The following is a 16814-nucleotide window of genomic DNA, read 5'->3' on the forward strand; positions in this document are numbered from 1 at the left end:
CAGAGTTCTTCAGTCGATCCTCTACCTCGACGAGAATGCATCTGCTCGCGCCGATATCTGCTGAACCAGCCAATGGGCAGACAAGACGCCACATTTAGGATGCGCCACTACGTTCCGGCTCGATAGTGTTACGAAGCGTTTCAATGACGCCCTGTCCCTCTGCAGACAGCCCAGTCTTGTGCGGAGTGCTGCGGGCGAAGCGCTCACTTCCCTCCTACGTTCCGACCAACTCTCTGTCGGGTGACTTTGACCAAAACCGATGCACCCCATGTCGAGTTTTCTCCCTCTATACTAGCCCGTCCTCCACACAAACGCAGCGCTGCATCTCTGAAGCCCGTCCTGCCGCGTCACCAAAAGATCTTGTAGCACGGTTGCCTCCGCAGAAATCACACAGACTTCAATCTGTCTGGCACATTGTCAGTCCCCGCGTAGAACTCTCAGAAAGGTCTGCACGCGAGTCTCCTCTCCAAAGGGGTATCCGGCGGACGCATGGACAAATATGCAGACGCATGCATCGAGACCACGACCCTGCTGCCGCTAGAAGAACACGTACTTGATTCACACTGTTTGATGCCTTGCCGGACCGCGCACGCACATCCACACACAAACCCAAGTGCAGTCAAAGGGCTGCATCTATACACACCTCTGACTGCACATACATATATACAAACACATACACATATATATATATATATATATATATATATATATATATATATATGTTGCGGACGTGTGTGGATAAGGAAAACGTCTCCAACTGAATGATGCTGTCCACCAGTGGCACCCACCGACTCAGTTTCTCAGCCCGACGAGTTGGATTCCGCTTCTCGAGGACTGTCTGCGTCCGCGCTCAACGCCCTGAGACCGCTCTTGGCCTGAGCAGGCGGGAGCCACAGGTTCGGCCGGAAACGTTTAAGCGAAAGACTGACCGGGCTGCCAGCCGTCTCGCGGGGCACCTCGCGCGCAACTGGATTGCAGAAGAAGTGCCGTCACTCCTAGTGTGCGTCGCACCGCTCGTCTGTCTCTCTCGGACCGCGGGCAGGCGCTCGTTACGAACCCAAGCCCAGCTGCTGCGCCACTGCCGCGTAGATACCGCCTCCTATGCCGCCTAGAACTGACCCTGTTCCGGCCTCGAGCATTTGGCGTTTCTCGCTCTCGCTCATCTTCAGCACGGTCGCGAGGACGGGCAATAGCGAGTCCGCAGCCTTCTCGTTGCCCTCTCTCTGATACTGCACGTAGCGGATCAGCACGTTTCTCAAGTACTCTCCGTCGCGTATCACCCCGTCGTCTTCAGCCGCGCGCGCGCTCGCCGAGCCCTCCCGCCGGCTGCGGCTCTCGCGGCTCGGCTCGGCGGCCTCCACGTGCCCGCAGCTGGTGTCTCCGCCACTCCCCTCCTCGGCGCCCGACGGAGGGAAGGAGCCCAAACCGGCGAGAGTGTCTCGGCCGTCGAGGCTTCTCCGCGCCGCCTCCCTCTGCAGCTTCGCCCGCAGCCGATGACTCTCCTGTCGCTCGCGCGCCGTCTCTTCACGCGCCTGTTGGAGCGCATCCTGCAGCCCACGAATCTCTGCCGACGCCTGCGTCTGCCGGAGTGCGAGCTGTTGCATGACGGCGGCTGTCTCCGGTCGGGCCGCTCCGTTCACCGCCGGAAAAGCCCCTGCGAAGCCTGGGAGCTGCGAAGACGCCGTGGGCGACAGACTTGGCTCTGCGAACAAAGCGTCGGCGCCGCTGGAGCCCGCGCCCGAGGCGAGGGAAGGCTGACGAGAGACTTTCTGCCGCTGTAGCGCGGCCAACTTCTGTTGAAGACGAGTGAGTGCTTCGTCCTTCTGCGCAAGCAGCTCTCGCGCATGGTCGCGATGCCGCTCCAGCGCCTTCTCCGTCTCCTCCAGCTTCCGCTTCAACTCTGCCGCCTCATAACGCGCCTGCGACACGGCGCTCTCACTCGCGCCTCCTCCAACGGGACCCGAAAATGAAGCCTCAGCTGCATGCGGCTGATCGCCGCTGCTGCAGACTCTCGAGCTTCGCCCGCTCGCGGCTTCGCTCGTGGCTGCGGAGACGAAACGGAAATTCGACCCCTGCTCCGCTGCGTCTGTCTCCCTCCTCCTGCCGCGACCAGGTGCTGCATCCTCTTGCAGCGAACGAGGAGAGCTGTGAGCCTCCTCACTCGCCTGACTACAAACTGCACAGTTCTGCGCCTCGGCGCTGTGTGCGCAAACGCGAGCCTCACACGCATCGTCCGCTTCAGCTGGACGACAAGCCTCTTTCGTACCGCGGGACTCGTCGCCTCCAGACACAGCTCTGGCTCGAAACGTGCGGCTGCCGACTATGCGAGTTGCGTCGTTTACACTGTGACCGACGGGAATCTCCTCCGCCCCCCCTGCTTCCAGCCTATCGCCCCTCCCTTCCTCACGAGACACTCCCCCTTTCTCAAGTCGCTCTTCGCAAGCGCCCTCATCGCTGAGGTTAGCAGCCGCTGACCAGCGATCTGTCGACGTCGCCTGTGCATCATCTCCAGCTCGAAGGGCGACGTGCCCCCCCTCGGTTCGTTCCCTCGAATCCTGGGCATTCGCTCCAGACTGGGAGTCCTCTTCAGAGTTCACATGCGTCGCACGCGTTGCAGCCTCGACAGCTCGCGCCGCCGCTGCAGACACCGACAAACAATGCGGGCACAGATCGCCTTCTCGCCCTCCCATTCCGTACTCGAATCCTCTCTTCGCTTCAGCGGCAAGCGCTGTTGGGGGAGTCCTCACGCCGTCAGCGCGCCGTTGCATGCGGCTGACGAGCAAGAGCGCCTTTTCCTTCGTCACCTTCGCCACCTGCTGCTTCAACTCGGCGACAGTTCCGCGCAGATCTTCCAGTTCGCGCTCGGTTTTCTTCGCTTTCTCTTCCCACTCTCTCGCTTGTGCATAGGCCACCTGCTGCGCCTGAACTGCCGCGACGCCCCGGTCTTCCTCGAGCTCCAACCACGAAGTCCGCAGCTCTTCGAAGTCGAGCTGCAGGCGCCGCTGCAGCGGCTGCGCGACGAGAAATCCAGAGTAGGTAGGGAAAACCATCTGCGCGAAGAGCAAGAGAACGCGATTCTCTTCTTCCAGCTGCCGCACCAAGTTTGCGAGCTTCTGAATCCCCATCAACGCCTCCTCTTCAGTCAGCACATCTGACTCCGCGCAGTCGGCGCCGTCGCCCGGGGCTCCGCTCCCACTGGCCTCTGGAGGCAGCGTGCGCGCCTCGCCCGTCGCATCCTCCGTATTGTCCCGCCCGCGCTTCCCCACGTAGAGCCTGTTCTGCTTGAGCACATCCAAGAGGAGTTCGCGTTCCTGGTGGCGCTCCGCGTCCTGCGCAGCAGCCGCTTCTTCGAGTCGCCGCACGCGGATCAGCGCAGCTCTTAGCTCCCTTTCGCGCTTTTTCACGATTCGCTGCAGCAGCTGCTTCTGCGCCTGCAGGTCCGCTGCACTTTCTGCCGAAGACGCAGCGTCGCCTGGAGAAGAACACGCATCGTCTTCATCGAGGAAGTCGCACGCAGCCCGCGCCGAGGGCGGAGAGTGCGGCGAAGAAAGGAGCCCGCGAGACGACGAGTAAGAAGGGGGCGCGGCAGACAGAGATACCTTCGAGACGACTCTCGCAACCTCCCGCCCCGGGTGTGCGGACGGAGAACCTAGGTCTGCGTTCTGCCTCTCTGAAGAAGAGGCGGCATCCCCCGCCTTGTTCCGGTGAGGCGTCTGGAACGTTCCCGCCGCAAGGGTGGACGTCAAGGTCGAGAAAAAAGACGACGCTGCGGCCGCCGAAGCGGAGAGAGAGGCCGCCGCCGATGACGCAGCGGGGCTCTGCAGCGAGGCCGCGAAACGCGGCGGCTGCTGGGATGACGGGATCCCAAAACGAAAAGACGGCGGCGGGGGCGGAGGCTTCCCGCCGCTGAGCTGCTCCGCACCCGGCTGCTGCGTCATCTTCGGCAGAAAGTGTTAACCAATGACGCGCATCCTCATGGAATCATGCTGGGACTGGACGCACGAGGAAAGCAGACGCGGGAGACACGATAAGCTCTGCAGAAGGCCTCCAGGCTTCAGTTGAACACAGTTGGTGAACGCCACCTCTAGCGGAACCGTCGCGGGCGACAGGACGGCAATTAACCCTCCACCGTCATGCAAGGCGCACGCAGGGAGCACATGACATGCAAACGGAGGCCCTCCTACGCGGATGCGCATAGCTCTCTACGCATCATCTGTCGTGTATACTGCGGTACACAACGCAGAAGTCTTCCTTGCGTTCGGTGTACGCGTGGCACACGCAAGTAAACACGTGTCTGCACAGAGCAACCCGCAGCCGTTGTCGCCACGACGCTTGCTCGCCAGCATTGGAGGCCCAGACCGACCGCCTGGAATTAAACGCCGAGAGAAACTACAGGCGAGACGTTTTCAAGCAGCAGAAAAACGGTTCAGGCGCGAAGGTCTGGTGTCGCCGTGGCAAGTCGCCGCGGCGAAACCACGCTAGCGCCTTCGTGAGGCTCAAGCAGCGAGAGTCCGGGAACAGAGGAAAACGAGGCAGGGAGAGCCTGAGAAGGCAATGATATGTCTCAACAAGTGCAAAAGGTGACGGAGAAAAACCCCTCGTGGTTGTCCTTTGAGAAACAAGCACGTTCTCGCAATGAAGGTTGCCCAAGAAGGCCTCACGCTGTACAGCTTCTCGAACAGCACACAGACAGAACGAGATGCAGCGCCTGATATCCTCTATAGCCCGAATGAAGAGAAATGCATACAAGCGAAATGACGTTTGAAGTGAGGGGAAACTAAGGATAAAGAAAGATTCGGATCTGTACTGAGAAGCGAATCAAAAAGACACCTGCGGCGGGTCGCGGATCCATCTTTACGATGCATGCAACTGCGTTCGAGAGCCAGGCGCTGTACGGCGTTGTAGCTCGCTCATTGCCTATGACGCCAGAAAGGGTGACGTGACACCAATATGCACTTTATACCTCTGAAACTTGGTTCTTTGCAGGTAAACGGTAGGCGCGGAGAGCCTGCGTCTCACAGCGCTGCGTTATCTTGCCGTGTCTTCCGCACACACGGGCGAGTGCTGTATAGATGCTGTGTATGCGCAGGCGGGCAATTGAAGCCAGAAATACCTAAAGGCCTGGCGTCTACATGTGCGTATGAGTACACCAGCACGGTGAAAGCTTTAGACTGATGCAATAACATCGAATGTTCTCCGCGTACGGCGCGTCACGCCTTCCGTGCATTCACAGGTCACGAAGAGCTAGAAACACGCCGGGTTCCAGAGAAGAGGCAAGGCTTACCTTTGCCTCGGTTGGAATGTATCCATTGTTTTTCTTTGGCGCGCAAACTTGAGTCCAAAGCCACCTTCTCTGCAATTTCGCATGCGCAAAAGTCTTCCCCTCTCGGTTCACAGTGCTCTCCTCAGAACCTCTGCACCTGCTAGCCGATATACGCCTGTATACGGATATATATATATATATATATATATATATATATATATATATATATATACGGATGTATATTCAGTTTCGCCTTCCTATTCCGGACTATGGACCTCTCTACTTCTCCTCACAGTGCACAGTTTTCGCATTATCTCTGCACTCCTCCAATCTGGCGTCCACACTCCATTGCTCGCTGCCTGTGTGGAGGGAATGGGAGCCACTGCTTCATCGCCTGTCCTATTCTTTCTTAGCGGCAGAAGTTTTTGGCCAGCAGTACTTTTCAGAAGCATTATTATGGGTTGCATCTGGATGAACAACAGTTTCTAGCATGTACGTTCCAGGGTCTTTTCCGTCATTTCACAGTCATGTGGTCGCTGCATCCGAGGGTCATGGATGCACTCCGTCCTGAAGCGGCTACACGGTTTCACCTTTTTCGTCATAAATGACACAACAAGATTCAGCAAGATTGCTGGACCAAAGGTCTTGCCCGTTCCGCAAGGGCTGTAAAGCGCGGCAGAGTTCGGCGACTACCTTTTTTCGTCGCGGTACTCGGCGACCATAAGTTGCGGGTGAAAGGCACACAAGTGCGGGTCGAGGCAAGGAGGGAGGCTCAGGCTGTTCACAAGAACTCAGCACATTTTGTTCTGCTCAACTGATAAAACAAGCCTTCAAACGGGGGGGCGGTCTTTTTTTCGCTGAATTCGTCACCAGCGCATACGCTCTCACGAGGCTCAAGACGACGAGAGAGGCCGAAAGTAGTTTGAGATTGTGCGTCACCAGAGAAAGCCGTGCTGCGTTTCAGAAGCTCACGAGTATAAAGGGGACGAATGGTGTTCCGTGTGTCGAATTTCGCACGCGTTTGAGCACAAGCGCAAACGCGTATAGGTATGCGAAAGGAATTATATATAGACATAAAGGGGGACTCAGCGGCAACACAGTGACTGGCGCACCGTAGTCATGCAACGAAAGTAGAAGTGTTAATCGCCAAAATGAATCTCGTGCCTAGAACAAGAGGGATTCTGGAGCGCATCCGCCCCCCTCTGCTTCGTTGTCTGAACATGATCAAAGCACCTGTCCTAGGGGCCTATACTCTCACCACTGTTGATCATCTATGCCGAGAAGCACTATGAAACCTGCTCCACCTTGTGCTCTAAAACACCCTGTTGTTTACGTCCGCAAGCGCTGTAACGTGGCGTACCCCTACTGCAAAGCTGCAAATCAGCAAGAAGTCCCTTTCGCGGAAACAAATCCCCCATTACTATCAGTTTCTGCGGCTGCTTGGCGATGACGATAGTACGGGGGCGGCAGCAGCAAACCTGTCGCAGCGACTGTCGCGGCTATGGAGTTGTTCCGCACACCCTTCCGGTAGGATCAACATCAGCGTGAAACCCTAATACACATGAGGAGGCTCCCTTGGTAGCCTAAATGAGGAAGGAATAATTCAGTTGCGTGTTGTTTGCACACTCCCTTCCGTGCGCTGAGTTATCAGACTGCCACTTCCGCGTCCTATAAATTCCCATCCTGCTGCTACCTCTCTAACCAGATGTTGAACATAAGCAAATGCACAAAGAGAACTCGTTGAGCCGTCGCGATTCGGCGGCGAATTGAGTCTGCCGTTGACTTCCGCCGGGAGTGGGGGGGGATGGGGATTGGACGATGTTTGGGCAGGCCCTTGCAAACCAAGGAAAATGAGGCAGAATATGGCAGGTCAGTTTTGTGGACGAAAGGCACTTTTCGGTGACAGTTGTCTTTGCAAGGAGGAAGTGAGGCTCACGAACTCGAGGACGAACGCTTGCGCGGTCGTCTTGACGTCTGCATGCATGCAGGAGCAGAATCTAGCGCTACTTTCTCATTCTCAAGACCGCATTCAGGATTCCAGGAAAAGCCGTTTTAAAAGCTCTTGTGTGTCAAAACGGATGTCACTGGTCAGACTCGAAGGTGGAAAGATGCATCGTCTTGGCTATACTGCGTCTTGCCAAACCTTTGAAAGGCTGCGCTTTTGAACCTCGACCGCGCTCAACGACAACTACGTTCCCTCAAATCGCGTTATTTCTGGGGAAACATCAGCCTTTGAGCAGAAGCTTTTTCGGCAACAAGCAGACGTGATGCGTGGGAGAACGCATTGGTGTTTTTGCGAAGCATGTCTTGTTTATCTCGATTCAGCCAAGTCTCGATTCTTCCATGGAGATGGGTGTGCTGCAGGGGAGGTAACTCATCGAGCATCCTCGCTAGAAGCATAAATAAGTTCACACATCCATAACAAGGAAGAAGCTATGCAGTTATCTAGATTCTGAGTTTGCAGGTGCCGAGCGGAAGGATGACAAGCTCTTCTTCCCCCGATGGAGGAAAAATCGCAGAGAGGCTGTTCTGCTGAGGACGCAGACTACATCCAGCGAAGGAGTCTTCAGGGGGGCGACGGTGAGATGGGCTTTTCTCTCTCGGCTCTCTACGAATCGCCGGAGAGGAAGCCGCCGACTCCTGGCTCCCTCTCTGCCCAACTCACACCCCCTCCTTCTTCTTCATCGCCTTCGCCGGCTGCAACATGTTCTCCTTCTGATTCGTCAGCCTCCTCGGCGGCCGCTGCTTCATCTGCAGGAGACGACGCTTCTCGCGCGTCCTGCCCGTTTGGCACGGCGCTCCCGCCAGTCGATGTGGGTCGCTTCGCGTTGACTCCTCTGCTGAAGAAACTTCTTCACCTTCGGCAGGCTTTCGAGAGGCCTCTGCTCGACGTGTTTGGCTTCCCCTTCTTCCTGCGCCACCAGGTCGCGGCCGCGTCCTGCTGCTCCTGCTGCGCCTCCTGCTGTTGCTGCGACGTCTCGACCAGGGCGCCACGCATGCAAGTCGCCTCATCGTCTCCCCGTCCCGCTGCGGGCTATCCCTCCGGCTCGTCCTCGGCGAGGGCTCCTCCGGCAGGAGCGCCTGTCGCCTCTCTTGCAGAGTGGCTAATTCCACCTTGCGGAGCAGGGTCCCCGCCTGCATGCACGCACGCCTGTGTCGAGCGGACCTGTCGAGTTTCCGCTCTGCAGGCGGCTGCGGCGCAGCTGGCTCGAACAATGCAGTCTTCGCTAGAGAGCGCCCCGCGGGGAGCGTCAACCTCGTACGAGCCTCTGCCTGGGGAGGCTGGCGATGCGGAGCGCCGGCGGAAGAACGGAAAGAAGAGAAGACGGCTGGTTGACGAGGACGTCGCAGCTGGGGTCGAGGAGGCCAGTCTGCCGGCTGACGCAGGCGCCCGCAGGTCGCGCGAAGAACGCGAAGTCGAGCTTCTACTCGCGAAGAACGTCCTCCGACAGATTCGCTTGCCGGGCGTCGCCCATGGGCATCTCGTCCTCTTCTTCACAAGTGACTGGCTGCACTTCCTGCAGCGGTGTGTGTGGCGCGCGCAGCGCCAGGCGCTTGCGGAGCTGAGGAAGCAGCAAGGCAGCGGGAGCAAGCCCAAGGCCGAGGCGCAGGCGGGCGGCGAGGGCGCGGCGTCGCCCTGCGCGCCGAGCTTTCGACCCTCGCGGAAAGCGCTCAGCAGCGGGGCTGCCAGCGCCTTCTTCCCCGCTACGCAGCCGGAAGCACACCCGAGCATGCGCAGACGGCGCGACGTCCTCTTGCATTTGCCGTGTAACCTCGGGAAGCAACTCAGAGCGGTTCTCTCCGCCAACGTCCTGAGTGGATGCCCGCACACGGAGCTGCGCACGGTGGCCGTCCAGCGCGCCGTGCAAGAGTACTTGCAAACGTGGAGAGAGAGGCGGCGAGAGGCTGGAGTCCTCCTCGAGGCTGCCTCGCGCAAGCGGCAGGAGCTGCGAACGGCGCTGCGCAACCCTGCCGCGGACGAGGAGACTCTGCGTGGAGTGTACGCGAAGATGAAAGGCGCAGCGGACGCAGGCAGGGAGCGTGACGCAGCCGCAGTGAGCCGGCGAGGCTTGTCCGCAGGCGGCGGGATGGAGAGGGAACGCTGCCGGAGGCGGCCGGAGGCTCCACCTCCAGCAGCAGCAGCCGGGGCCTCAAGCAGCCGCCACGATGAAGACCTTCAGAGGAGGCGCGTGGCTCTCCTCAGGGTGGAAGATGTGCTCGCCCGGGGAGTTAGAGGCGCCGAAGAGCTGCTGACCCTACGCGAGGCTTGGGCGCTGGGGCCCGGGCTGGGGGGCGGCGACGAGGCGAACTTTGAAGGCGGCACCACGGGCGGCAGAGAGTTGACCGCGGAACTCGAAAGTGGCGTCTCCGCAAGGTTTCTCAGTTCGTGGCAGCGGGCGGGCGTCGATGAAGGAGAGGAGGACGTTTGCGAGGCGCGTGTGCATGCACTCACGCGCTGCCTCCTGGGCCCCGGGGAGAACGGGGGGCCTTCCCTCTACGACGCAGGTCTCCGGTCGGACGACGCCGCAGCGGCGAGCGCCTCGCGAGGCGATTCTTCGAGTGCTGAGGTGCGCGGCGCTTCGTCGGCTTTGCTCCTGATCTGCGGAGGAGAGAGCCGCGACAGCTCCTCGGAGAGTGCAGAAGACCTCGTGCTTCTTCTGCTTCACGAACTGAATTTAGTGCGCAGTGCAGTGGGGCGCGGCAGCTTGGCGCTGTGCATCCCGCAGCAGGGCTTGCTGGTCAGGTGGCTGCTGGGCGGCCGGAAGGAAATTCTGAGCCGGCTCCACGCACGCAAGTTCAAGGAGCTGCCGTGGGCGGATGTAGAGCGACGGGGCTTGCTGCACACAGGACTCGGCTCGCGATTCACGCTGCTCGATTTGAGAGGAAAGGGAGACCTCGACGCCGTGGACATCTCCTCGGGCCTGGTCGTCAGGCTGCGAGGCGAACTCCGCAGAGGCATGCGCGTGTACTAAAGCCAAGCGTGAAAACTGGCGTGAGGGCTGGACGCGCCGCATAACTCTGTCGCGTATTGCGCGGCTGTTTGGCTGGCTTCGAAACTGACAGGCGAGCGGTGTGTTATCCGCAGAAGACTTGGCTCTAGTCCTAAACCGTCAAAAGCCGACAAGCATTTGTACAGCTTTGTAACGCAGATCTCAACTGACACATCGGCATGCGGCAGACGCCAAACGCGTGTAGCTTGCATTTGTAGTTTTCGCGCCCTTGTCCGTCTCCGCTGTTTTTTTTTTCCAAACGTGTGGCAACTGCTGCCTAAAAACACCTGCGCGTTGCAGATCCCCTATTCTCCGCCATCGAGGCCTCCGCTTTCGGATACGAATGAATGGAAACTACTGTGTTTTGCCTTTGTCAGAGGTTTAAAGGAAAGCCGTCTGCAGTTCAATAACCTGCACAATGGACTCAATGATCCTGAGGAAGAGAGAGTGAAGGGAGAGTGCTCTAGACGCAAGGCCCCGCCGAAGCGCTTTTTGAAATTCGCGTGGCAGGTCTGCAGAGTTTGTGCGGTGTGGCTGCATCTACACTTCACACACGGTAGCACTGCTTTGTTGCGGCGCGAGGAAGGAAATAGGGAGAGGTCACGCACACGGGAGGAGCTGCCGTCTGAACGAGCGGCGGGTCCTCGCAGAGAGAACCCCGGCGCGAAGGGATAGTGCCTGCAGGTATATATACCCACGTTTAGAGTTTCATATTCCCAACCCTTCGCTACGTGCATTGGCAGCTTGAGAGGAAGGCATGGTAGGGAGCGAAGAAACCGCACGCCCATGTTGCTTATCCGAGTAAGTGTCTCCTGGCTTCGTCTCTCATGTCAGAGAGCGGGGACGGCGAAATCAAGGAGCAATTGAAAAACGAGCCAACGTCAAATCTCGCAAATGATTTAGTCGACAGACTGAAGTTTTCTTCACCCACCGATCTGTCTCTGAAATTAGCCCGGGCCCCGGCACAAACGAGATTTTAAGAAACGCGTTTTTTCATGATCGTTCTCCATACTGTCCTTTTCGGCATGTACGCACGCGTTTAGAACGGCGACAGAAAACCAGGATTGCTAGTCGGAGAACAATTCATCCATACGCGTGTATACATGTATATGTACACACCTGCCGGAATGCAGATATATAGGTCAAATATGTTTCTCGGCATTCTCCATTTTGGCAGATTCCCTTCTTTGCACGACGACAAGCACAAGGCCAAAGACCATAGGCAACGCTGACACGTCGCTGTTGTTAACCGGCGAGACGCTCGGGAACATGACACGTAAATAGGAGACAAAATCCGCTAGTGTGTCGCGGAGCCACGCACGGGCGTATACGTATGTCTCTGTTCACTGCCTTCATGACGCTCCTTTTCGGACATTCAGTCACATGTACGCAAGTCTACACGAGTATCTCTTCACGTCGATAGGCTTGCAGTAGTTTCCACCGGAGGGATTTCGGCCGCTGTCTGTCGGAGTTGAGTTGCGCGAAAGCACACTGCGTGCGGATCCTCGAAAAACTCTAGGTCCGCAGGATGAGTCTTCAAGACAACGAAAGCTTCAAACAATCATCAACTGCAGCACTGCCAATACTACAATGAAGTTGCACTCTTGAGAGAGGCAATCCGCTCGAGTTCTCAACATCTAAATAATCGGGTCTATAGCGGTTACGTGCATGCGTACACCAAAGTTGAATGCCGTCTGTGTTCACTCAGCGCTGCACAGATCGTCTACGGGCAGGCGCATAAACATGCCCATTTCGCGTCTGTCTCTGACGCAGCTCACATCTGATTGACGGAACAGGTTTTCGTGCTCCAGAAACGAACGCGACCATCACGTAGCCGCGCGAGCTCGCTGACCGCATAAACTCTCAGAGGAGCAGTCCTCCCTCCGTCGTGTTGATGCGTACGCCCGCGCGAAGCGAAGCAAAATCGAGTTCCACGCAGACACTCCTCGGTATTGCTTCGCTGCGTTAGTTCTCTTTCACCTCGCCGTGACTCGCTGCTGCACGAGGGCGGCGATCTCGCCTGCCGCCTGGTTGGTCGTACTGCTTCCAGCGCCGATGGCGTTCAAGCAAAGCGTACCAGGCGTTCTCGCTGAACAAACGCAAGCGGGATCTGCTGTGGAAGTTCCCTTTAAAGCCCCAGTGCAAGGCTACTCTTACAACATTACGGTTTCCATGGTGGAAGGACATAGGGTTAATACGACCCGCAACTGGCATCAGGGCTACGCACGCGGACACGCAAAAGCGAAGTACTTAGCAACGGAGAGCCTTTGAAAGCCGTACCTGAACGGTGCTTCTCCAACGGTATTTCCGCTCGGATAGTATAGACACATGAGCTGATTCATGCCCTGTGCACAGTCCCGCGTCCGCGCGCACGCGATGTACTCGGAGGAAGACCACATCATCTGAACAAACTGATTCGCTGATCCCCGTTGCCAGTCCGTCCCCGGATAGCGTCTGCCGCAGCACAGCAAACATGCAGCTTGATGCGCCCGCGTTTGACAACGGTGCCTGCTCTCTAGGAAATGCTCTGAGAGGCGGTACACGAGCTACGACAGAGTCGAGGGAAGCTGAGGACAGCGGTCTGGCCTCTCTGTCGTGACTGTCAAGAATCCCCGTCTTTCGCACATTCCGTTCACCATCATGTTTGCGTTAATGCCACTGTGCTCTAGGCGAGTGCCCGCATACGCGAGCATGTGGTAAAAAAAAAACGAGCACATGGTTGGTTCTTACCCGTGGAAATTGTCAATGCCTCTGTACCAGAGATGGGTCGCACCCACGCAAGACGGTTTGCTGCCGGAGTAAGCGTAAAAGTTGATCCCAAACTGAAGGCGAAGTGGGCACAAACCGGTCATAAACGCGCGCGCCGGTTGCTTGTTTCGAACCGTAAACAACTAAGTTGGTAGCTGCACAGGCTGCAGCTGGCACGAACGTGAATAGAAACCGAGCAGGCTTGTTTTTCTGTTAGCGCACACACAGGCTCCTAGCAGTAGACGTTTATGTGTACCCGCATAGCCGTATTTTTGAGCATTCTTCGAGGGTCGTGAGACAACTTTCCACATGCGGTACGTCTGCGCAGTTCTCTCGAAAAGACAACAGTCAGGGTACATCTCTGCGGCGGTGTTTTATAAAACATGTGGGAACACGCGTGTCTGAGACTCTCTATCGGACAACGCTCAAAATCTCTTCCCAGGCCTGTGCGACACGCCTCCTCAACTGTACACCTTGTTTCCCTTCTTACCGGAATGTTTTGGGGAATATCTCGCGTCGTACAGTCGGAGGCTGCCACTCGTTCCAGCAGGGCCACAACATAGGCGTCCATTCCGTCGTGCCCTTGCAGAGGTTCCAGTGCGCTGTCCTCCAGTTGGTCTACTCGGAATAAGTTGTGGTACCTCAAGCATTCTGAGACCACACGCCAGGGAATCAAGAGACGGGACTGGCATGGGTACGCAAAAACGAGCGCTCGAGATGCAGATGTGTAACCTGACGCTGAACAGGCTCATCAAACAAGGGCAGCTCCGCAGCTCCGCAGGCGAGTGGGCAATGCTCAGGCAACGCATTGAAGTCTCACAATAAGGAACTGAAAACAGAAGGAGCCGAACCACAAAAATCAATCGTGCCTCGATTCCGCTTTTCACTCGGGCTGCGCGATGACCAAGTGGCGTACATAAACGAATCACTCGCTGTCAGGCTATCTCTCCTCGCCGCATTTAAATAAAAGACTTTAGAAAGACTGAGCGTATACATCTCTTCATTCGCGCGTACGGAGCGATCGAGAGTGGTGAGATGACGAAGACGAATTCGTTAGCGCGAGTGGAAGCGGTACCTGCAGTAACAGATTCAGCACGCGGAGCTGCTACTCCGGCCTCGTCACGATGCCGGGGGAGGAAGCCGTCGCTTCCTCCTTCCGGCCGAAGCGTGTGACCGTCTTCGTCTTCGCCCTCTTCTTCATCAGTTTTGCCCTGCTTCTTTGACTCCTCGTCCTCGTCGGACCCCCGACGCCTCGAGTCTTTGTGATCGGAAGACCCGGCGTCCGCTGACGTGGATGGTTCCCCAAGAGTATCTCGGGGCTCATCCTGCTCGTTTATAGTGTCCCGTTCCTTTTCACCGGCGCGTCCTTGACCGCGCGTTACGTGACCGTCGCCATCTACGGCGAAAGTGATGTATGGCGTTGCATCGGACGTGCCCTGCGTCTCTACCTGGCCCTCGATAAACTCTGCAGAGATGGCGATGCCTATCGCCAGCAGGAGCATGGCCAGATCAAGGCGACAGAAATGCCGACAGGCTACGAGAATCTCCATTTTCCTCGAGAAAAGACTCCGCGTCGACGGCAGCCTGTGACACAAAGCCACGCATAGGGTGGAAGTGCTTGAATAGTAAATATATTTCTTTTCCCGAGTGACAGACAGCAACCCCGCTTCCGTCGACCTCTCTCCAAGAGACGGAGGCGCCGCTACTTGTGGGGAAAGAAATGCCAGAGATACGCGACGTCAAAGAAGAAGCACACGGCTGAGTTGAGGCATGCTGTGTAGCGAGGGGATTCGGATCCGTGATGCTGTGCGAGACGGCGATGTATTCTAAAAAACCCTCTCTCGATATAAAGGGTAGACAGAACTTGACAATCAGCGTGCCTGAACCCTAAACTGCCTCGGGCTCAGGGCGTTGTGGCGGGAACCCAGGGAAACAAAAACGCCTTTCTGTTGTCAGCGACACTTCAGCCGAATGTGTACATGCAAGTCGGCTCCGCGAGACTCTGGTGCCGTGGACCCATACGGAAAGCGCTTGCATTCTCTGTATTCCAATGGCTGTCCGTGGTACACGAGCGGTCTGAAATGCGATATCTGTTACCAAGCCACCGAAATGAAGACTGCCACTGTGACAGTCGCATGAAAGGGCAACACCTCAGCAGACCACCTTGGAGACGATATCACGCACCCACTCACAAAACGGTATTCGCCAAAACGACCACGGAGGAGGATGGTAACCCAGCTTCTTCCAACTGGTCACCTCGGTATCATCTGAGCGGAGAGGCACATGGAACTCGTCATTTCGATTGACTGATCTGCTTCAACTGCGAGCGCTGCCCGAAGCCCTTGAGTGGCTGATTCGAGAGACAAAGGGATTCTCAACTTACGTTCAGCTCCTCATCCGATGCAGCAGGTCAGACCTTCCTCCCTCCGGCGCGTCCCGCTGATCAGAAGAGACGTACTATTCCAGCTCCTGCCAGAATTCACTTTTTTGTAAACAAACCAGACGAGAGAAACTCTGAATCAGCCGCAACTGCAACTGACAAAGCTTACCGCCTGGAAGAAAGGGGAGAAACCAGAGGGAGGGGAACTTTTCCCAGCCAGCTTCCAATGGTTCTCGCAGCGGCCTCGATCGATTGAAACAAATGGGGGGACACACGTCGGGCCTCGCGATAGCTGCAGCGTCAACATGCCAAGTGAAGCAACCAGCAAAATGGTTATCCAGTAGAGACACATAGGACGCAAATGGCCTCACATATTGGGCGCGGTGTCATGAATTTGTACCGTCCTACGCTCGATCCAGTCTCGCTTTGTGTCTAGCCGGCTACACAGATCGCCGGGTTGCGGGCGAGATTATCCCAGCCAACCATCCAGGAGCTTGTGTCCGCATCAGATCTCGGAGAGCTCATGGAGTAGCAAAGTGTTAATTCCAGTTCAACTATTCCAGCACACTGGAACGCTGCATCAGCAAAGTTGCCTCCACTTGACAAACCACGCAGTTCAGGGTTTTAAGAATGGATAACCCTTTTAGTGGCACCACAGGTCGGAAGAACACCCAGCACGCTTGATGCACACCCCGTTATTCGCAAAAACAGGATGGTCTACAATCAGCCAACTTTCGTTTCTGGACGTTTTCGGTATTCGCTTGGTAAAGAAACATTCCAAGTTCTCGGTGTGGCGACGCGCCCGGGACGGTTGGAAGCATTCATGTTTATGACTGATGTGAATCGTAATTTACTGATCTTGCACACGTTATCGTTTACATAGGGAGAAGGGATTTCTTCTGTCAGTGTCACCCCTAGCACGCGTGAGGCTTGCCACCTGCAGGATTTCGAATTAGCCTGTCCGCGGAAAAGTTGATTTCTCGCCTGCGAATCCGCTTTCGATTCTCTGACGTTGAACAATAATGCACGCGCTCCGCTACCCATGCCAAAGATAACGAGAGGCTGGGTGCATGCGTGTTCTATCGAACTATCGGGGCACGTTAAGAGTGTGCTTCCGCTTCGCACGCGTTCTCGGTGGAACAGAAATCGCTTTCATTCCTAGATGCGGAGTAAAAATGCAGAAACAGGCAAAATGCGCGTGTCGGCTCCTTTTGACTGGTGTGGTCCTAGAGCTCATTTGCCGCTACAGCCTGTTCCGTCTGCTAAGCATATTGTTTAGAGGTGCGACATGACACCACTCCCAATCCAGAATGCTACCAAAACCGTCTGGTGGAAAACAGCGGCGAACACGTGACTCCTCAGCGCGTCGAGGCGGGTTGCAGCACGCGTCCTGCATGGTGCCAGCTTACGGCTAGAAGGCTGCAGGGCTTGC

General features: G+C 56.8%; 3 protein-coding genes across 3 annotated transcripts; 1 reads left to right on the top strand and 2 right to left on the bottom strand.

Annotated features, from left to right (window-relative positions):
* Nucleotides 1–1049: 1049 nt before the first annotated feature.
* Nucleotides 1050–3938, bottom strand: BESB_021640 (uncharacterized protein; the record flags this gene model as incomplete). Its single annotated transcript, XM_029360873.1, has 1 exon — nucleotides 1050–3938. The coding sequence occupies one exon, from the start codon at nucleotides 3936–3938 to the stop codon at nucleotides 1050–1052; it is 2889 nt and encodes a 962-aa protein (XP_029216232.1).
* A 3826-nt stretch (nucleotides 3939–7764) lies between these two features.
* BESB_021650 (uncharacterized protein) lies at nucleotides 7765–10236 on the top strand (the record flags this gene model as incomplete). The annotated part of the gene is made up of 1 exon (XM_029360874.1): nucleotides 7765–10236. The coding sequence occupies one exon, from the start codon at nucleotides 7765–7767 to the stop codon at nucleotides 10234–10236; it is 2472 nt and encodes an 823-aa protein (XP_029216233.1).
* A 1983-nt stretch (nucleotides 10237–12219) lies between these two features.
* Nucleotides 12220–14552, bottom strand: BESB_021660 (uncharacterized protein; the record flags this gene model as incomplete). Its single annotated transcript, XM_029360875.1, has 5 exons — nucleotides 12220–12343; nucleotides 12535–12708; nucleotides 12985–13076; nucleotides 13493–13653; nucleotides 14078–14552. The coding sequence occupies 5 exons, from the start codon at nucleotides 14550–14552 to the stop codon at nucleotides 12220–12222; spliced, it is 1026 nt and encodes a 341-aa protein (XP_029216234.1).
* Between the last annotated feature and the right edge of the window lie 2262 nt (nucleotides 14553–16814).

This window comes from Besnoitia besnoiti, chromosome XI (assembly GCF_002563875.1).
Source record: "Besnoitia besnoiti strain Bb-Ger1 chromosome XI, whole genome shotgun sequence".
NCBI classification, from domain to species: Eukaryota; Apicomplexa; class Conoidasida; order Eucoccidiorida; family Sarcocystidae; genus Besnoitia; species Besnoitia besnoiti.